Below are 14,310 nucleotides of genomic sequence, written 5' to 3' on the forward strand. Positions count from 1 at the left end.
TCACAGAATTTTGCGTGATTATCAATTATGAAAAGGGGTACTCGGTAAAATGTATCGACCGGGTGGGTCTCCCTGCCGTGAACCCCCTCCCCGCTACTGAACATGTCAGAATGATTAGTTGTTGAATCAAACGTCTACCAATATAACAAATTTGATTGCTTATATTTCACATTACTAGTGCAACACACAAAAATCGGATATATGATAAGACAAAATGTTTACTGTTCTTGATATAACGTCTAAGGTCAATGCAAATAAAACGTCCTTCACCGCCCAGACACGACTCCCACATTTTTCGCCTCTCCTGTAGGCGTCCCTCTCTCTTGTCTGATATCTCTCTCTTCCTTGCTTCACGGGTGAAGCAAATAAATTTCACGAGTCGGGTTGAGGCATACAAAAGGGCTTGGTTTTCCAGTGTACCAGAAGCCACATAATATTCCTGGGTGCGATTGGAGCGCAGAGTCAAGCAATTGCAAGCCGTAAAACTGAAGACATATCACCGCTGGACACTGACACACAGCAGTTTCTTTAAAGATACCCAGATTTGGGAATATACCAGATTTATATAAGAACCTTCAATTGGAAGGACGGGAAAGGGAAAGGAAGAAAAATGGGACATACTGTGTTATCTCTTTTAATTACAATACTGTCCCACTCCGTTTGGAAAAACGCCGAGGTAAGATCTGAAATTGAACCGTTTCGTTGTTTTTTATATGCATTCCAATTTAATAATAGTTATTATAACCGAATTTAATACTATAATTTGTCTGAGTAGTCTTTGTTGTTTCTAGAATAACAAATTAGGGGAAATTTGCGCTAGGCAAAAAGAAACATAGCGGGTACAGTAAAATAAATAAATAACATTATTTGTTCGGCTTGCACATCTCAGTCCTGTACTGCTTATAAAATCACATGCGAGCCTTTCAGCCCCAATTCGCTTTAGTTTTTTGATCAGTAATTGCAAATATGTATTGAAGTTATATTCAATAATATTGCTTAACATAACTAAGTATTAAAAATTGTGCTTGCTTTTGATTCTTCCTGTTTTTGCTGGTGCTAGCGAGAAGGGGGGTCCTATCCTGGATGTCGCTTGGATAAATGGAGAAATAAATTTGTCGATGTTCTTTCTTGCATCAGACCGTCCACCGTTTTCAAATTATTTAAAAGACTAAGTACGCCGTGTTATCTTTCGGCCTGAATAAATCGCTTAGGATATAAACCTGTTTGGGATGTTTTATAACCGATTTCACAAAGCTGTCATATAATGTTTTATGACTGTGCTTTGAGCATGCGCAAAAATTAGTAATAGAGAAATTTAACGTTTGCTTACAGTGATATTAACTACTGCTTCCCAATAGCCTGTTTTGGGTGATGACAAGTGATAACGTCCACCAGTACTAGGCGTCAAGAAATTATGTACGACGTGTATGCATCGGTTTAGTGTGATATTGTTAAAATGGACATCCAAGACTCATAACAAAATTCAGGGCCTAATTCAACTGCAGTCAGCATCATAAGGATATTGTGGTATTCTTAGTTTGGGACTGTGTCTTAAATTATGACGAAGAGGTTGCTGAAAGGCAGCAGTCTGTCTGGATGAATTAATGAGCAGATGATAGACAGAGCTCCTGTGTAGAGTAATCATTCTTTTTAAGGTCTGTTCTTTTTGTACAGAAAACAGCAATAGCAAGCAGTTTGTTCCTATAATACCCAGGGGAACATGTATTATACTGAGTTCTTGTTATTTTTTACCTAGCTACATCAAAACACAGAACTCCGTTCTTAACCCATCGTTTATCACCTTTTATATAAGGGAATGATTATGTGTATACATTTTTAGGAATCCTTAGGAATAAAAATATATTTGTGTCTGCAAGATTTAGATGAGAAGTACTTCTACCCTATTCTACTATCTAGTATTGAAGTCATGTTGACATCAATTAATAACAGTCAAGTATGAATAATCTCATTAACAGACATGCAATGTAAAGACATACCCCTTGCTGGCATACAGATGTCTAGGCGACACAGCAATGATCATGACTGGACCATTAGTCAGTCAACTTTCCTATATGCACAGCAGCTGATTGTGGTTGTATACTTTTTCACTCACAACTGATTATCAGTTCACAGGGTTTTTCACATGACAATGCAAAACAAGTTACTTAATTACTAATACTTTTCCCCACTGGTTTTACACTTTTTTCCCCAATCTGATTCCTGTGTATTTCAGTCAGCTTAATATTTGTCTTCTATGCTTGCACATCACAATTTTTGCCTTGTACTTTATAATTTCCCCTTCCTTGATGTTAGTGTGGGCAGAGCTAATGATCGCTACATCAATGCACAGCTTGCAATTGGGCAGTTGCTGTTTGTCAGATTGTGAGTCACTTTGTGATGTTCAGGAGAGCTAGCTTTAGTGGTGTATCTGTTGGATTCCAAATCCAGGCCTTGTTTTCAGTTGTTCTAGGTAGTTTGTTTACTTATTACTGATTCTGATTGGCCACAGAGGCTTCAAGCCCTCACAGGTAAAGGAAGGCTGGAAAATTAGCAGTGCTTGGACCTTGAGGACCGTGATTTGAATAGCCCTGATTTACACAACGATCTGCTGCAGTACACTGCCTACCTTAAAGACTCTAATCATCAAGGAAATACCTCACACTCATCCTGAACTTGGTTGTATGTGGTAATTTACTTTTTTGTAGCACTGGATAGCATGAATTTTTGGTCTTTATGCTAAAACATAAGAAAGCATAATATCCAACCATTGTATGTAAGGAGTAATTATGATGCTTACTGATTCTCTGTTTACAAAAATATGCAAACACAATAAACATTTAAAATTTTGTGGGGGGGTGGGCAGGTAAATGTGTGAGGAAATGTACCAATAGCTAAAATTCAGGATTCTAATAAGACTCTAAAACAGATATGTAGATACTGGAAATGAAAGGAAACCTTGCCCATGTTCATCACACTGAGATCCTGCCATTTCTTATTTCCTCTCGCTGTGCTGTGTCACAGCACCAATCCTTGCTTGACATAATTGAAATGAAGACTTGTAGCTGTATAAAGCTAATACTCCATTTGTACTGTATGTGGTGTTTTTGACAATTATCAATGTGGCTATAAATGTGATACAGTTCCCGGCAGCGATTTAATACAAAAGTAAGATTAGAATTAACAGTGTTTTTGTCAAGTCTTAATGCACCTGACAAGCATGAGGGAATCCTGACCCCAGCTAGTACTTAAACATGTAAGCCTCCTCGGAGATGGTAAATAATTTGCTCTCCAGGTGTCTGTTGAAATAGAGAGGCAGGGAGTAATTTAGTGGGGTTTATGGAGAGATAGACAGGGGAAGAGGCATACTGGGAATGTATCCAAGCCATGGGGATTACTACCTGTCTTGTAGGGATGATAGTCAATGGAATTTGATTGATTGTAAGGTTTCTGAACTTGCGTGACACAGGAAGCAGAATCTAATAAGATGTAGTCTGCAAATTACCAGTCTAACAGCATAAGAGAGACTGGGAACAAATGCGTCAACATCCAGTTTAATCTGAGAGTTCAGTTTGTTGGATGGTCTTTTTGAATTAGTGGCTTTATATTTTGATATTGAGTCTTGATGAACACATGTATACGTATTATTTCAATTGGATATATTTTACAAGACTTTAAACAAATTTTTGTTAATATCACAAACCTCTAATAAAAAAGAAATTAAAATAAAATCACCGTTGGTTGAGCAATCAGTAAACTTTCACGGATACGTACATGATCATTTGCACTCACTTTGTAATTGGTTACAAATTGGTTGATTTCCATTTATAAGTATATTTTGGTAACTAACTGGCAATACTACTAAAATAACTTGACTCTCAAAACTAAGGATGAGAATATGACAGTGATATGTTGTAGGTATATGTTGTAACATGACGTTTTGATGTAATTTGTACTAAGGTTCAGCACTGTAGATATGGTGTCTGAAGACGATCTCGGCAAATGTGTGTTTTCCTGACTTTGTATTTTGGCATTTTAAATCCTATAATTGATTATCATCACTACAGCAAATTGAAACCTTGAATCAGGAGAAGTAGCTGATCACTAACAGTGGCTTTAACCCAGATTTTTTGGGGTTTGTTTATTAACTCTGATCTGAATCCTTAATGTCAATAATAATTTATTTTAGGGTGAGCACAAGGCTTACCAAATACATTCAGAAGTCCAGTAAATAATAGTCCTGTACTGCAAAACATCTAGTACAAAAAAATACAAGGATATGAAATAAAAAAATATTTTGTAATCTGGATTTATAAAAGCTTTTTGTGATGTAGTGAGAGATTGAGTTGAAAATTGAAAATTGATGAACTAGCAAGTACAAGTTATTTTACATTTTATGCTGTATTACGATCAAAAGAATGTTAAATCTATGGTGTGCGTTAATCATAATTGATAATCCATGGTCAAAAACAATAAATACAAGATAAAGACAGATGACAGCAAAATATCAAGTGAAGCACATTGTGTGATGTCACGTTCGGCACCAAGGCAAGAACTCAGGAGCATTGATTGTATCCCTTCACGAATATTTGACTCTGCAGGATTTGAGATCTGTTAAAACATGCAGCCGACTTAACTTTGTTTAATTAACTTAAGGGCCTAAAGATTATCAGGTTTCTTTAATGGCTTTGATGCATTTTTGAGATACCGTTTGCATATGCCACCGGCAAAATGTACAATAATATATATTCACAGGGCTGTTTTGTAATTCAGACTAATGAAACTTTACATTGTGTGATTTCGGCTGCATTGTGAGTTATTGCTTTTGAAGCTCCAGTGAGCGGCATTAAAAAAAGTTATTAAATAAAAAAAATTGAATCACCTAACACATCACATTAGGTTCAATATTCCAATTAATATGTCCTGCAAATATATGAATGAGTCACTGAGAATAGGAGAAAATAACAGCAAAGTATCATGCTCCTCTTTGCTCACATTTCATAGACTAGTAAATCGCTCCCTTTAAAACTGCTTTCTTAAGCATAAGAATTTTCAGGGCACTGATGGCATCTTTTAGGGCTGCTTGATTATATAAAAAATCATAATCACAATTATTTAAGTCAATATTGAGATCATGATTATTTAACACAATTATGCAGTGTAAATATGCATTTTTTGATCTTTAAATGAGACTGAGAAACAAATAAAAAGGGGCTGGAAAGGGGTGTGCTGTATTTTTAACACAAAACAAACAGGGAACATTGTGAAATTAAAATGAGCGACAATATTTTTTTATGTTTATTATGTTTATTATTTTGTTTTGATAATCATTAGAAGTCAAATTCATAATTGTAATTAAAATTACAAGTGCTTTGGAGAAAACCAGTGGACATGGTTGTGGAAATCTGGTGATTTCTTTCTGTCACATGCATTTTTTTGTTGTTTGGATATTGGGTTGGGATTAGGTCCCCTAACTGAGATTTACTGACCTTAGCATTAATTTCACAATCAGGCCTGTGAGCTGGGACAAATTATGATACTTAGAAACAAGTTATGGGTCTGAATTCAATGATAGAACTCTATGGGTTCCAGGTCTTAAAATAATAATCCATCCATTTTCCAAACCGCTTATCCTTCTGGGTCGCAGGGGGTCTGGAGCCTATCCCGGAAACTACGGGCATGAGGCAGGGAACAACCCAGGATGGGGGGCCAGCCCATCGCAGGGCACACTCACACACCATTCACTCACGCATGCGCACCTGTGGGCAATTTAGTAACTCCAATTAGCCTCAGCATGTCTTTGAACTGTGGGGGGATGATGATGATTATGATGATGACACTTTATTGATCCCCATGGGGAAATTCTCTTTTTGCCTATCCCACCATTCTCTTCATGACACGAAGACACATATATAGGTGAGAACATGCTTGGCAGCAAAGGGCAGCCACCTGCAATGGTGCCCACAGAGCAGAGGTGTTAAGGGCCACGCTCAAGGGCCTGCAGACGTGACTATTTTGCCGAGGGATCTTTCTTAACTGATATGTGGCAAAGATGTTGAACTAAGTAAAACTTTAAAGCCTGTTTCAGTGGAAAACCATTTTTCTGTCCTCATCAAAAGTCATAGAAATGACACAGAAGTCTACAGTGACAGAGATGTAGTAGCTTAAGGGTAAATGATGGAACGTTGGGACAGTATGATTTTGGATGACAATTATTATATTGTTACTGTCATATTAGAAATTCTGTTACATTTCTTCTACACTGAAAATTTTCTTCAAACTTTTTTTCTGAGCTACAATTATATCAGTCCAACAAAGGTCCCATAGAAAATATTATAAATTTAATCTTCCAAGCTGTCAGGAATTCTTGGTTTAGGAAAACCACAAAGAATTTCATTTTTGTGCAAAATATATACAAATAAAGAAAGAACCTTTGACTGCAGATGTTCAATGAGCAATGTGTTATTGATTATGAATTGCTGAATTTCCCTTTAGGCACAACAAATCAAAAACAACAGAGCAGTTATCTTTTTTTGTTTCATTTTCTCATGCAGCTATTATCCAGCCCGGCAATAGGTAACTAATTAATTATTGTGAATGCTGGTGAATATTTATTACAATAAGTTGGTGCTGTATTTTCAATTATTACATAATAAATAAACATAGGATACAATACCTTATTTTAAGATAACCTATGATTGTGCATTGCACAAGAATAAGCTGAAGAAGGTACTTGTCAATTTTCAAAAATGTCTCCCTGCAAATTTCAAACATTTCTCTCTTTTGCAGCACATATGAAATGTATAATCATATGATCAGTTATTTTTGTCATGTGACAGTCTGTGGAGGAATAACAGCCTAAATATGATATGCCCAATGTAAGGAATACAGATATGAATTCTAAAATGCATTTAGAAATGTAACCTGAATTTTAGAACACCTAGCTCAGCTGTTTGTGCAACATAATTCTTGTACCTATCCTGTGCATTTTTATTTTATGCATTGCTACAAATATGTCAGTCCTTGACCTCTTTTTACAGGACTGAACAGTCAGAAATATACCAGAGTATTTGAAGCACTGCAGTGACCAGCTGTAGCCAGGTTATAAAATTCAGAAATGTATGCACTGTGCCATACACTTGCTCAAGGACTGTCACTGAGTGGGACTTGGATAAAATCTAAACTAATTAAGTAAGGGCTCAGTACTTAAAGGTGTTTACTGTGCTATATTACTAACTACGCAGAAATGATATGTGATAAATTATAAAAAATGATAAGAAAAAAACTCTTCACAGTTTAATATGCTGGAAAACCTAAATAATACCTAAATGTCTATTTCAACAGTCTAATTAAGAATAACTGCACGGAACTGTAGACACATGAAATTTGTATTTTAGTTAGTAATTATTAGTGCATGTGTGTAGATCATAACACACACACAACAAAAAAAACATGTACTGACCAGAACATTAAGCCCAGCATGTACTCAAATGAGACTCTATGAGGAAAATATATGGTGATGCTCAATTAGTAGAAGCAGATAGCTAGGGGAAGAGAGAGAGAGACTGAGAGAGTGGCACACTTGAAATTCTGCAGGGAGTATGTTGCTACGGTAACAAAGAAGGTAGCTGGGCTCCGGTGGGAGGTGTTTCCACAGCAACCAGCCATGAGTGGCCATATGATGCTGCTAAGAGAGAAAGGGAAGAAGGGAGTGAAGGGAGGAGGTGGAACACTAACACACACACACACATGTGTGTGTATGCTTCAAGCACATCTGTGTGTGTTTGTGTTTGCTTTGAGGCCATAGGAAAAGATCTACTGAAAAATCTGTTAAGATGTCATACTGAGCAGTTTATCTTGAAGTGTATTACTCATGAGTATCTTGGATCCCTACGATTCGACACCTTAATTGTAGAAATTCATACTGTTTTTTCCATTCCCTAATCTTAATGGCTGCTGTCATGAATAAAAAATGCTGCCTAAACACTTCTTATTCCTATGAAGTGGATAAATCAATTATGTGGCATGTGATGTGATTTGTTGCTTTGTTATTGTCCTTTACTCAAAATGCAACAGTGCAGAAAGTGTAAGCTTGTGAGGACCAGCAGGCATGGCAGCGCCTTCTTTGTCCTGGGCTCAGTGTTCGCCTGCTGCTATCTGCCTGAACGCAGCAGCGCTGCAGCTGCACATCCATCACGCCTCAGCACCCAGGAGAATGGCCCTCCGCCCCACTCGCTGCAAAACCTCTCCTCCCCCACACTTACAAAGCTGAATTTGCATACCTGACTCATCTGTCACGTGGGCTCCCCATTGGGGGCAGCCAGGAAGCAGAGGGAACACGATGCAGGCAGAATTAAATATTATTATTATACGTTTCGCAAAGGCAGATAACATACAGCGTATAGCCCTGACAACGGAGGCCTTTACCTCTGCTTTCTTTTCTAAATTTACAGTGTTCAGTCCTTCAACTAGGCAAAATGGCCTTCCTCACCATGGCCTGGGAGTGTTGATGCCCTGTGGTCTAGAATGTCTGTATTTGTGTCACACTTAGCTTAGCAGACGCAGATCAGAGTGTGCAGCATTATGTAGCACATCCGCAACTTCCAGCGTGGCCCAGGAGACATAGGCAAAATAACAGGGAGAATCAGAGGTACTGAAACAAACGGGCTGCCTGAGGCGAGGCATGTTTAGGAAGACCACAGAGTTCTAATCTCCAGAGAGCAACATCATTTTGCTAAATATCAACCACCTAATAGGGAGACAATGCAACCTGGAAATCAGTAGAAGGCTTATGTCAATGCCAGCTAAAGCGGCTTGTAGCTAATGCAAAATCAATTTCAGTACCGCATTCTTCAATTCTGACAAAAAAGCATTTAAATATATTAATGTATATTTGGATATGCAAGTTATTTATTGGCTGATTTGAAACCCTTGTCCTGCAAACCCCTGTGATATGAATAACTGCTGGAAAAAAAAGCTTCATCCTCTAAAATCCAATTTTACACAATCCCTTAATCTCTAGTAACCTGTGAAAAGAAGTGTTGTATTTCAGGAAAGGAATAACCGTTTCACACTCATTTATAGATTGAGTTCAAAGGATCAGCTCTGTTAGAGGTGGTAATATGCCTAAGCAGTGATTTGCAGTGTTCCTTTTTAAAGCAATAGCAATCAGAATAGCACCCTTCTGTTTGCACTTGGTTGCTTTTGTGCTTTGTGTCATTTTCTCTATGAACAGTGGAAAAAAGCATGAACAGAAGCCCCTATTCTGCTAATGCCTTTGGGGTGACGTTGTCACAACTAGGCTGGTTATCAGCTTAGCTCTGTATACAGTGACAAAGCGATGGTTCCACCATGGAACCTCTGGCATTGTCTGGTTGTTCTAACATGTCTGTCTTTGCTTTGCAGGTAACTTATTTATTGCTTGCTACTTTATACACCATTATTATTTTGGGCCCAAGTTACAACAGATACCTAAACAAACAACTTGCTGTAGCCATGTGTCATTGGCATTAGAAGCTGTCACAAATCGCATGCGCGATGCCAAGCCTTTGTCACTGAATATGTAGTGTGCCTAGAAAGGATGCATACTCACCGTTCTGCTAGTGTAGCTTTAGAGGATGAGGACAAACTATGGAAAAAGCATCCTCTAGAACTGGAGTCAGAGGTAAGCCTATTCATTTTTGTCTCATTGGTTCATGATGGTTTCAAATTGTCGGCTGTACAGAGAACTCTGATCTGGACCAATGTATTAAATTCATTAAAGTTCACAGAAGCCCATTAACCAAGGTCTATTACTGCCATGTCAGCAATAGTATCATGAATACTAGTGCACATGATGCTGATCATTTGAGTGTAGCATGAAGGCTGGTAGGAGTGTGAGCAGCCAAAAACAGTGAGAAATTGTGCTCGTTTTCATTTTTGTTGGGAAAGGGCGCTCTGTTTGTCAGAGGCACAGGAGACTTCCTGTGTTTCTCCATGCATGCAGACGTCAGGGAGCCCACTTTGTGCATGACGCACACAACACCTTCTGTTACAATGTGGGAGTTGAGGAAAGCAAGAGGATGCAGGACTATCTCTTTTACAGTGATGCCAACTTCAATGGAACTATCAATATTATCTCCCCTGCACATGGCCAATGGAGCATTCCTCTTTGGTAGAGTCTCCTCCACTATTTAGCACTGATCATTGTCAAAGAAAGAAAAGAAGAAGAGAAAAGAATGGCTGTTTAAGAGAAATAACATGAACCTTGGATCTACTTTTGAATTGGGGGCAGTGTGTGGCTCAGTGGGCTAAGCCTTTGTGCTTATCATCATAAGGTCACTGGGTCAAACCCAGCCTCAGTACATTTGTGGCTCCTTGAGCAAGGCCCTTAACCCCCCAGCTCCCTGGGCACCACTACAGGTGGCTGCCCTTCACAGATAACTTACTCCATAAAGAGCAAGTTGCGGGAGGCATAAAAACAGTTTCTCCACAGGGATTAATTATTATAATTGGTATCCATCCATCCATTTTCTGTGCCTATGTATCCTATTTAGGGTCGCAGGGGGTCCAGGGCAAGCTATGGTCACCAACCCATCACTGTGTATAATCAGTATTAATCATTTAGTGGTCTAGTGGTTAGGACATTTGCCTCTAGACCAAGAGATCATAGGTTCAAGTCCCACCTCTAGCACTACTATAATTGGGTCCCTGAGCAAGACCCTGAACTGAGAAAAATGGAAATCACTCTAGATAAGAGCAACTGCTAAATGCTATAAATGTAAAATCAAAATTAATATCCATGAATAAGAATATAGCATCTTGGAGGTTATATATTAATATTAGTAGTAATAGTAATTTTACTAGAGAAAATCTTACTGAGGTTATCTGACTATGCATGCAGCATGAGTAATAAGGAGGTGTACAATTGATCTGGAGTGATATTGTTTGGGAAGAGGACTCATTCGGTTCAAGTATGATTCTTCATGTAGGCCGGTCCGGATGGTGCCATTTTATGAGAGAGACACGTTAGCTCTGCCTCCTCCATTATGTCATAAACAGCTTGCTATGCAAAGGTTATCTTTATACAAATCAGGATTTATTAATCTGAAATACGATGCAATGTGTTAAATACTGTACTTCTTTTGGTGAAATTCAGATATTCAGACCATAATAATGTTAATGATGTTCTTCAATATACCGTTATTTGTTCCTAGGAGACCAGGAAAAGTGCTTCTCTTGACCACAGGCCTCAAACTTGGACTAGGGTTAAAGCCTGTACTGTGACACTGTGATCTAGCACCTTCTGAAGAGTTCAATAAATGGATGTATCCAGCTGTCAGCTAAGAAAAATGTGCTTCTGTTGTAGTGGACGATACAAATACAAATATGAAGCAGTGCTCATTTTATACTTCTCTTAAAAAATTATTCAGTGCTTCATTTCTGCAAGCATTCTTCGCATGAAAGTGCTTTTCACCAGTGCCATTTTTCTGAATGACCTCTAAGGTATCAGAATGATTATAGTCCATCTGCTGTCTGTTCAAACAGCTGGGTTTTGCTGAAACAATTAGGGTAAAATGCATTGATTAACAGCCAGCCCAGTCAACCAATTCAATATTTTGGTTAATGGTCAGAGGGTGAGGGGGTCATGATATTTTAAATTCTCCTGCTATTTCAGTCATCAGTTTATCAGCACCAATTCATCATTAATTGTCATTTTCTGTTTTGGAATTATTTTGATCTTCTAGGCAACTTAGATCTACAAACCTTAGGCAAATTCCTGTTTGGGTAGGGTTACCATATCTGGTGAGACGAAAAATAAGATGTGTCCAGGGATCAGAACATTAATGAATTTTCACATTCATCAACTAATCAGGTAGCATTTCTCTTATGAATATTCATGAATTTCCCCTTTGCAGCACCTTGTAAAATGAAAATTTGCATCTGGGGAAACGTGGACGTATGGTAACCTTACAGTTAACTTTTCTTTTACAAATCCTATAATCAGACTTACGGATACTAAGCTAATGTTTGTTAAACTTTAAGCAAACAATGCAATTCACAGTTCACTCGAAAACAAAGTGTCAACATGCCAGTGGTTTCTGGAAGTTGACATCAATCATGCGCAGCGTGACATGTAGGGATTTTTAAAGTAAACGTGCAGAAGCCTTGCAAATGTTGTGTGATGATACTCAGTGGCTGCCATATGTTGAAATTTGGTGCCTTGTCCTTCACTTGGTACTCCACTGTAAGTTGCAACACTCGGTCATATAGGTTGCAACACTAAACCCGGACAAACCAGTGATTTTTGAAAAACTGCCTGGACATCCTGACAAGGGCTCAAAAAGAGGACATGTCTGGGGAAACCCAGATGTATGGTAATCCTATGTTTCGGGTCAGCAGCTATAATGTTCCATTAATGATATAATTAGTTATCAGCAGATGAATACATATTGTAATTTAAAGCAACCGTAAACACCATCAAAGACTCATGTGCCAACAAAGACAGTATCCATCAGAGCCCTTGACAGACACATAAATGAAAAACGGTAAAAGAATTAATGCATAATTATTGTGATGACAGTGATAAATGCCCGTAAAACTTTTGATGATCCAGACGACAGACACAGTTGCACATAAACCTATGGGGACTGCGCAGGACAGAAATGCAAGCAAGGCCTGTGTGAAGGTCTAGGGACTGCTGCAATCAGCAGAGAGGGCGGGTCAGTGTAGCAGGCACTCCCGCCAGCAGACCATCTGTGCTGCTGAGAGCTACATGCATAAGCAGCCCGTCAGGGTTATTAATAAACATTTCCACTGCATGCTGGATTCAGCCCTGACTTTGCTGGTGTCAAGAGGTTTTGGGGATCTGAGCAGACCTAAGTCAGGCCTTCTTAAATTTAGCATCACCGTGCTAACATCCATCTGCAGTTGTCTTTGCTGTGAGACACATTGCAGTTGGTGATCCTTCAAAGGAGATTTGCTATGTGACTTTGTAGTGTATTGTTAAGTCACTAAGACCCTGTACTAGTGTGCATTTATGGAAGAGGGTTGGACAGGTAAATGAATGGGTGTCAACTAAGTGGGGTGTTAATAGGACTAGGCTGTGTCGCATCATGCTCAGACAGCAAAGTGTTGATGAACTGTAAAGGAGCCCCTCCCATGTTTCCTGCTCCTAAGCCTTCCTGCATTAGGAGGTTGCATCATTTCATTTCATGAAGTCATCCTGAAAAGAAAGACAGGTGTTGAATATTTAATTTGGCAGCACTGTACTATGCGGAAGGAAGTGCAAATGCACATCCTACATATACTGAGTTCAGGGTGCGAGTGGATCTTGGGAGAATAAGGCATTATGTTTGGTCAGTAAACTTGCCCTGCTCTGCTGGGCTCTGATGCATAGCGATTCGTCATAGAGGGGTGCGAGGGAAAACACAAGCCCAGTGAAGTAGAGGCTGCCTCAATAAGCAGCGAGATGACATACATGGAAAAACAGAGGATGGGCCGGGGGGGGTTGGTCTGCTGGGAGCACGGAGGGGAAGTGGAAACCAATCAATGCATCAAAGCTTGTGTCAGCAGCCAACTATTAATGATGAGATTGGCATTGCAGTGTGTGGCTGTCAAGGCTTCCCTTGTCTGCTTGCCTAGCTCCTTCAGCACAGAGGTCTAATATGCCGGTGTCTTCTGGGGGGGAGGGGTGGGGGAGGCGGGTGTGCATTTCTAAGCCAACCTTGTTCACCCATTGTTCACCCATTGTTTACTGGGGTCTAGTTTAATTGTTCAGCTGAGTCAACACTGGGGGAAAACAGAAAGCTCTTTCATGCTGATTTCTGTATTTGTCAAGAAATGTTCATTATCTTTCAAAAAACAGTATGAACCACAAATTAGTCATATAAGCAGTGAATCATCTTCTTATCATTGTAGCCCTGTTAAGACCACATTAGTGGTACAATTATTTGTTTAGTTTTTGAATAGAAGAATAAAATAGACTAGATTACGCTAAAATACTGGCCTGTAAACTTAAACTCAAAAATAGTTATAAATTTAATTTTAATTTCCTCTTGTTGGGACCGAAAAGGTGATCCCCATAATGTCAAAATAACAGGTCTTCTTTTATCATACTTTGGGGCATTTGGTCCCCACAATGTCATATATACAGTATATATATAAAGCTTTTTGCAAATGCATGCATTTATTATTGGAATTCATTTACCAACAATAAACAACCACAAAGATTGTCCAAAGGTAGTCAGAAACCTTCATCACTTAAGAAAAACTCAAGCCCAACAACAGATCAGCACGTTGACCTGCTAAATATTACATATAACTAAGTATAGA

The 14,310-nt window shown here is 38.7% G+C and overlaps 1 protein-coding gene across 1 annotated transcript in view; it reads left to right on the forward strand.

Moving 5' to 3' along the window:
• The first annotated feature begins 321 nt into the window (after nt 1–321).
• The window catches only part of LOC111833705 (amyloid beta (A4) precursor-like protein 1), a 31,670-nt gene continuing 17,681 nt past the window's right edge, over nt 322–14,310 (forward strand). Inside the window, exon 1 of the mRNA XM_023792247.2 lies at nt 322–676. Within this exon, the coding sequence (XP_023648015.1) occupies nt 611–676 (66 nt within the window). The 5' untranslated portion in view covers nt 322–610. The remainder of the gene's footprint in view (nt 677–14,310) is intronic.

Source organism: Paramormyrops kingsleyae, unplaced genomic scaffold, assembly GCF_048594095.1.
Source record: "Paramormyrops kingsleyae isolate MSU_618 unplaced genomic scaffold, PKINGS_0.4 ups41, whole genome shotgun sequence".
Taxonomy (NCBI): domain Eukaryota; kingdom Metazoa; phylum Chordata; class Actinopteri; order Osteoglossiformes; family Mormyridae; genus Paramormyrops; species Paramormyrops kingsleyae.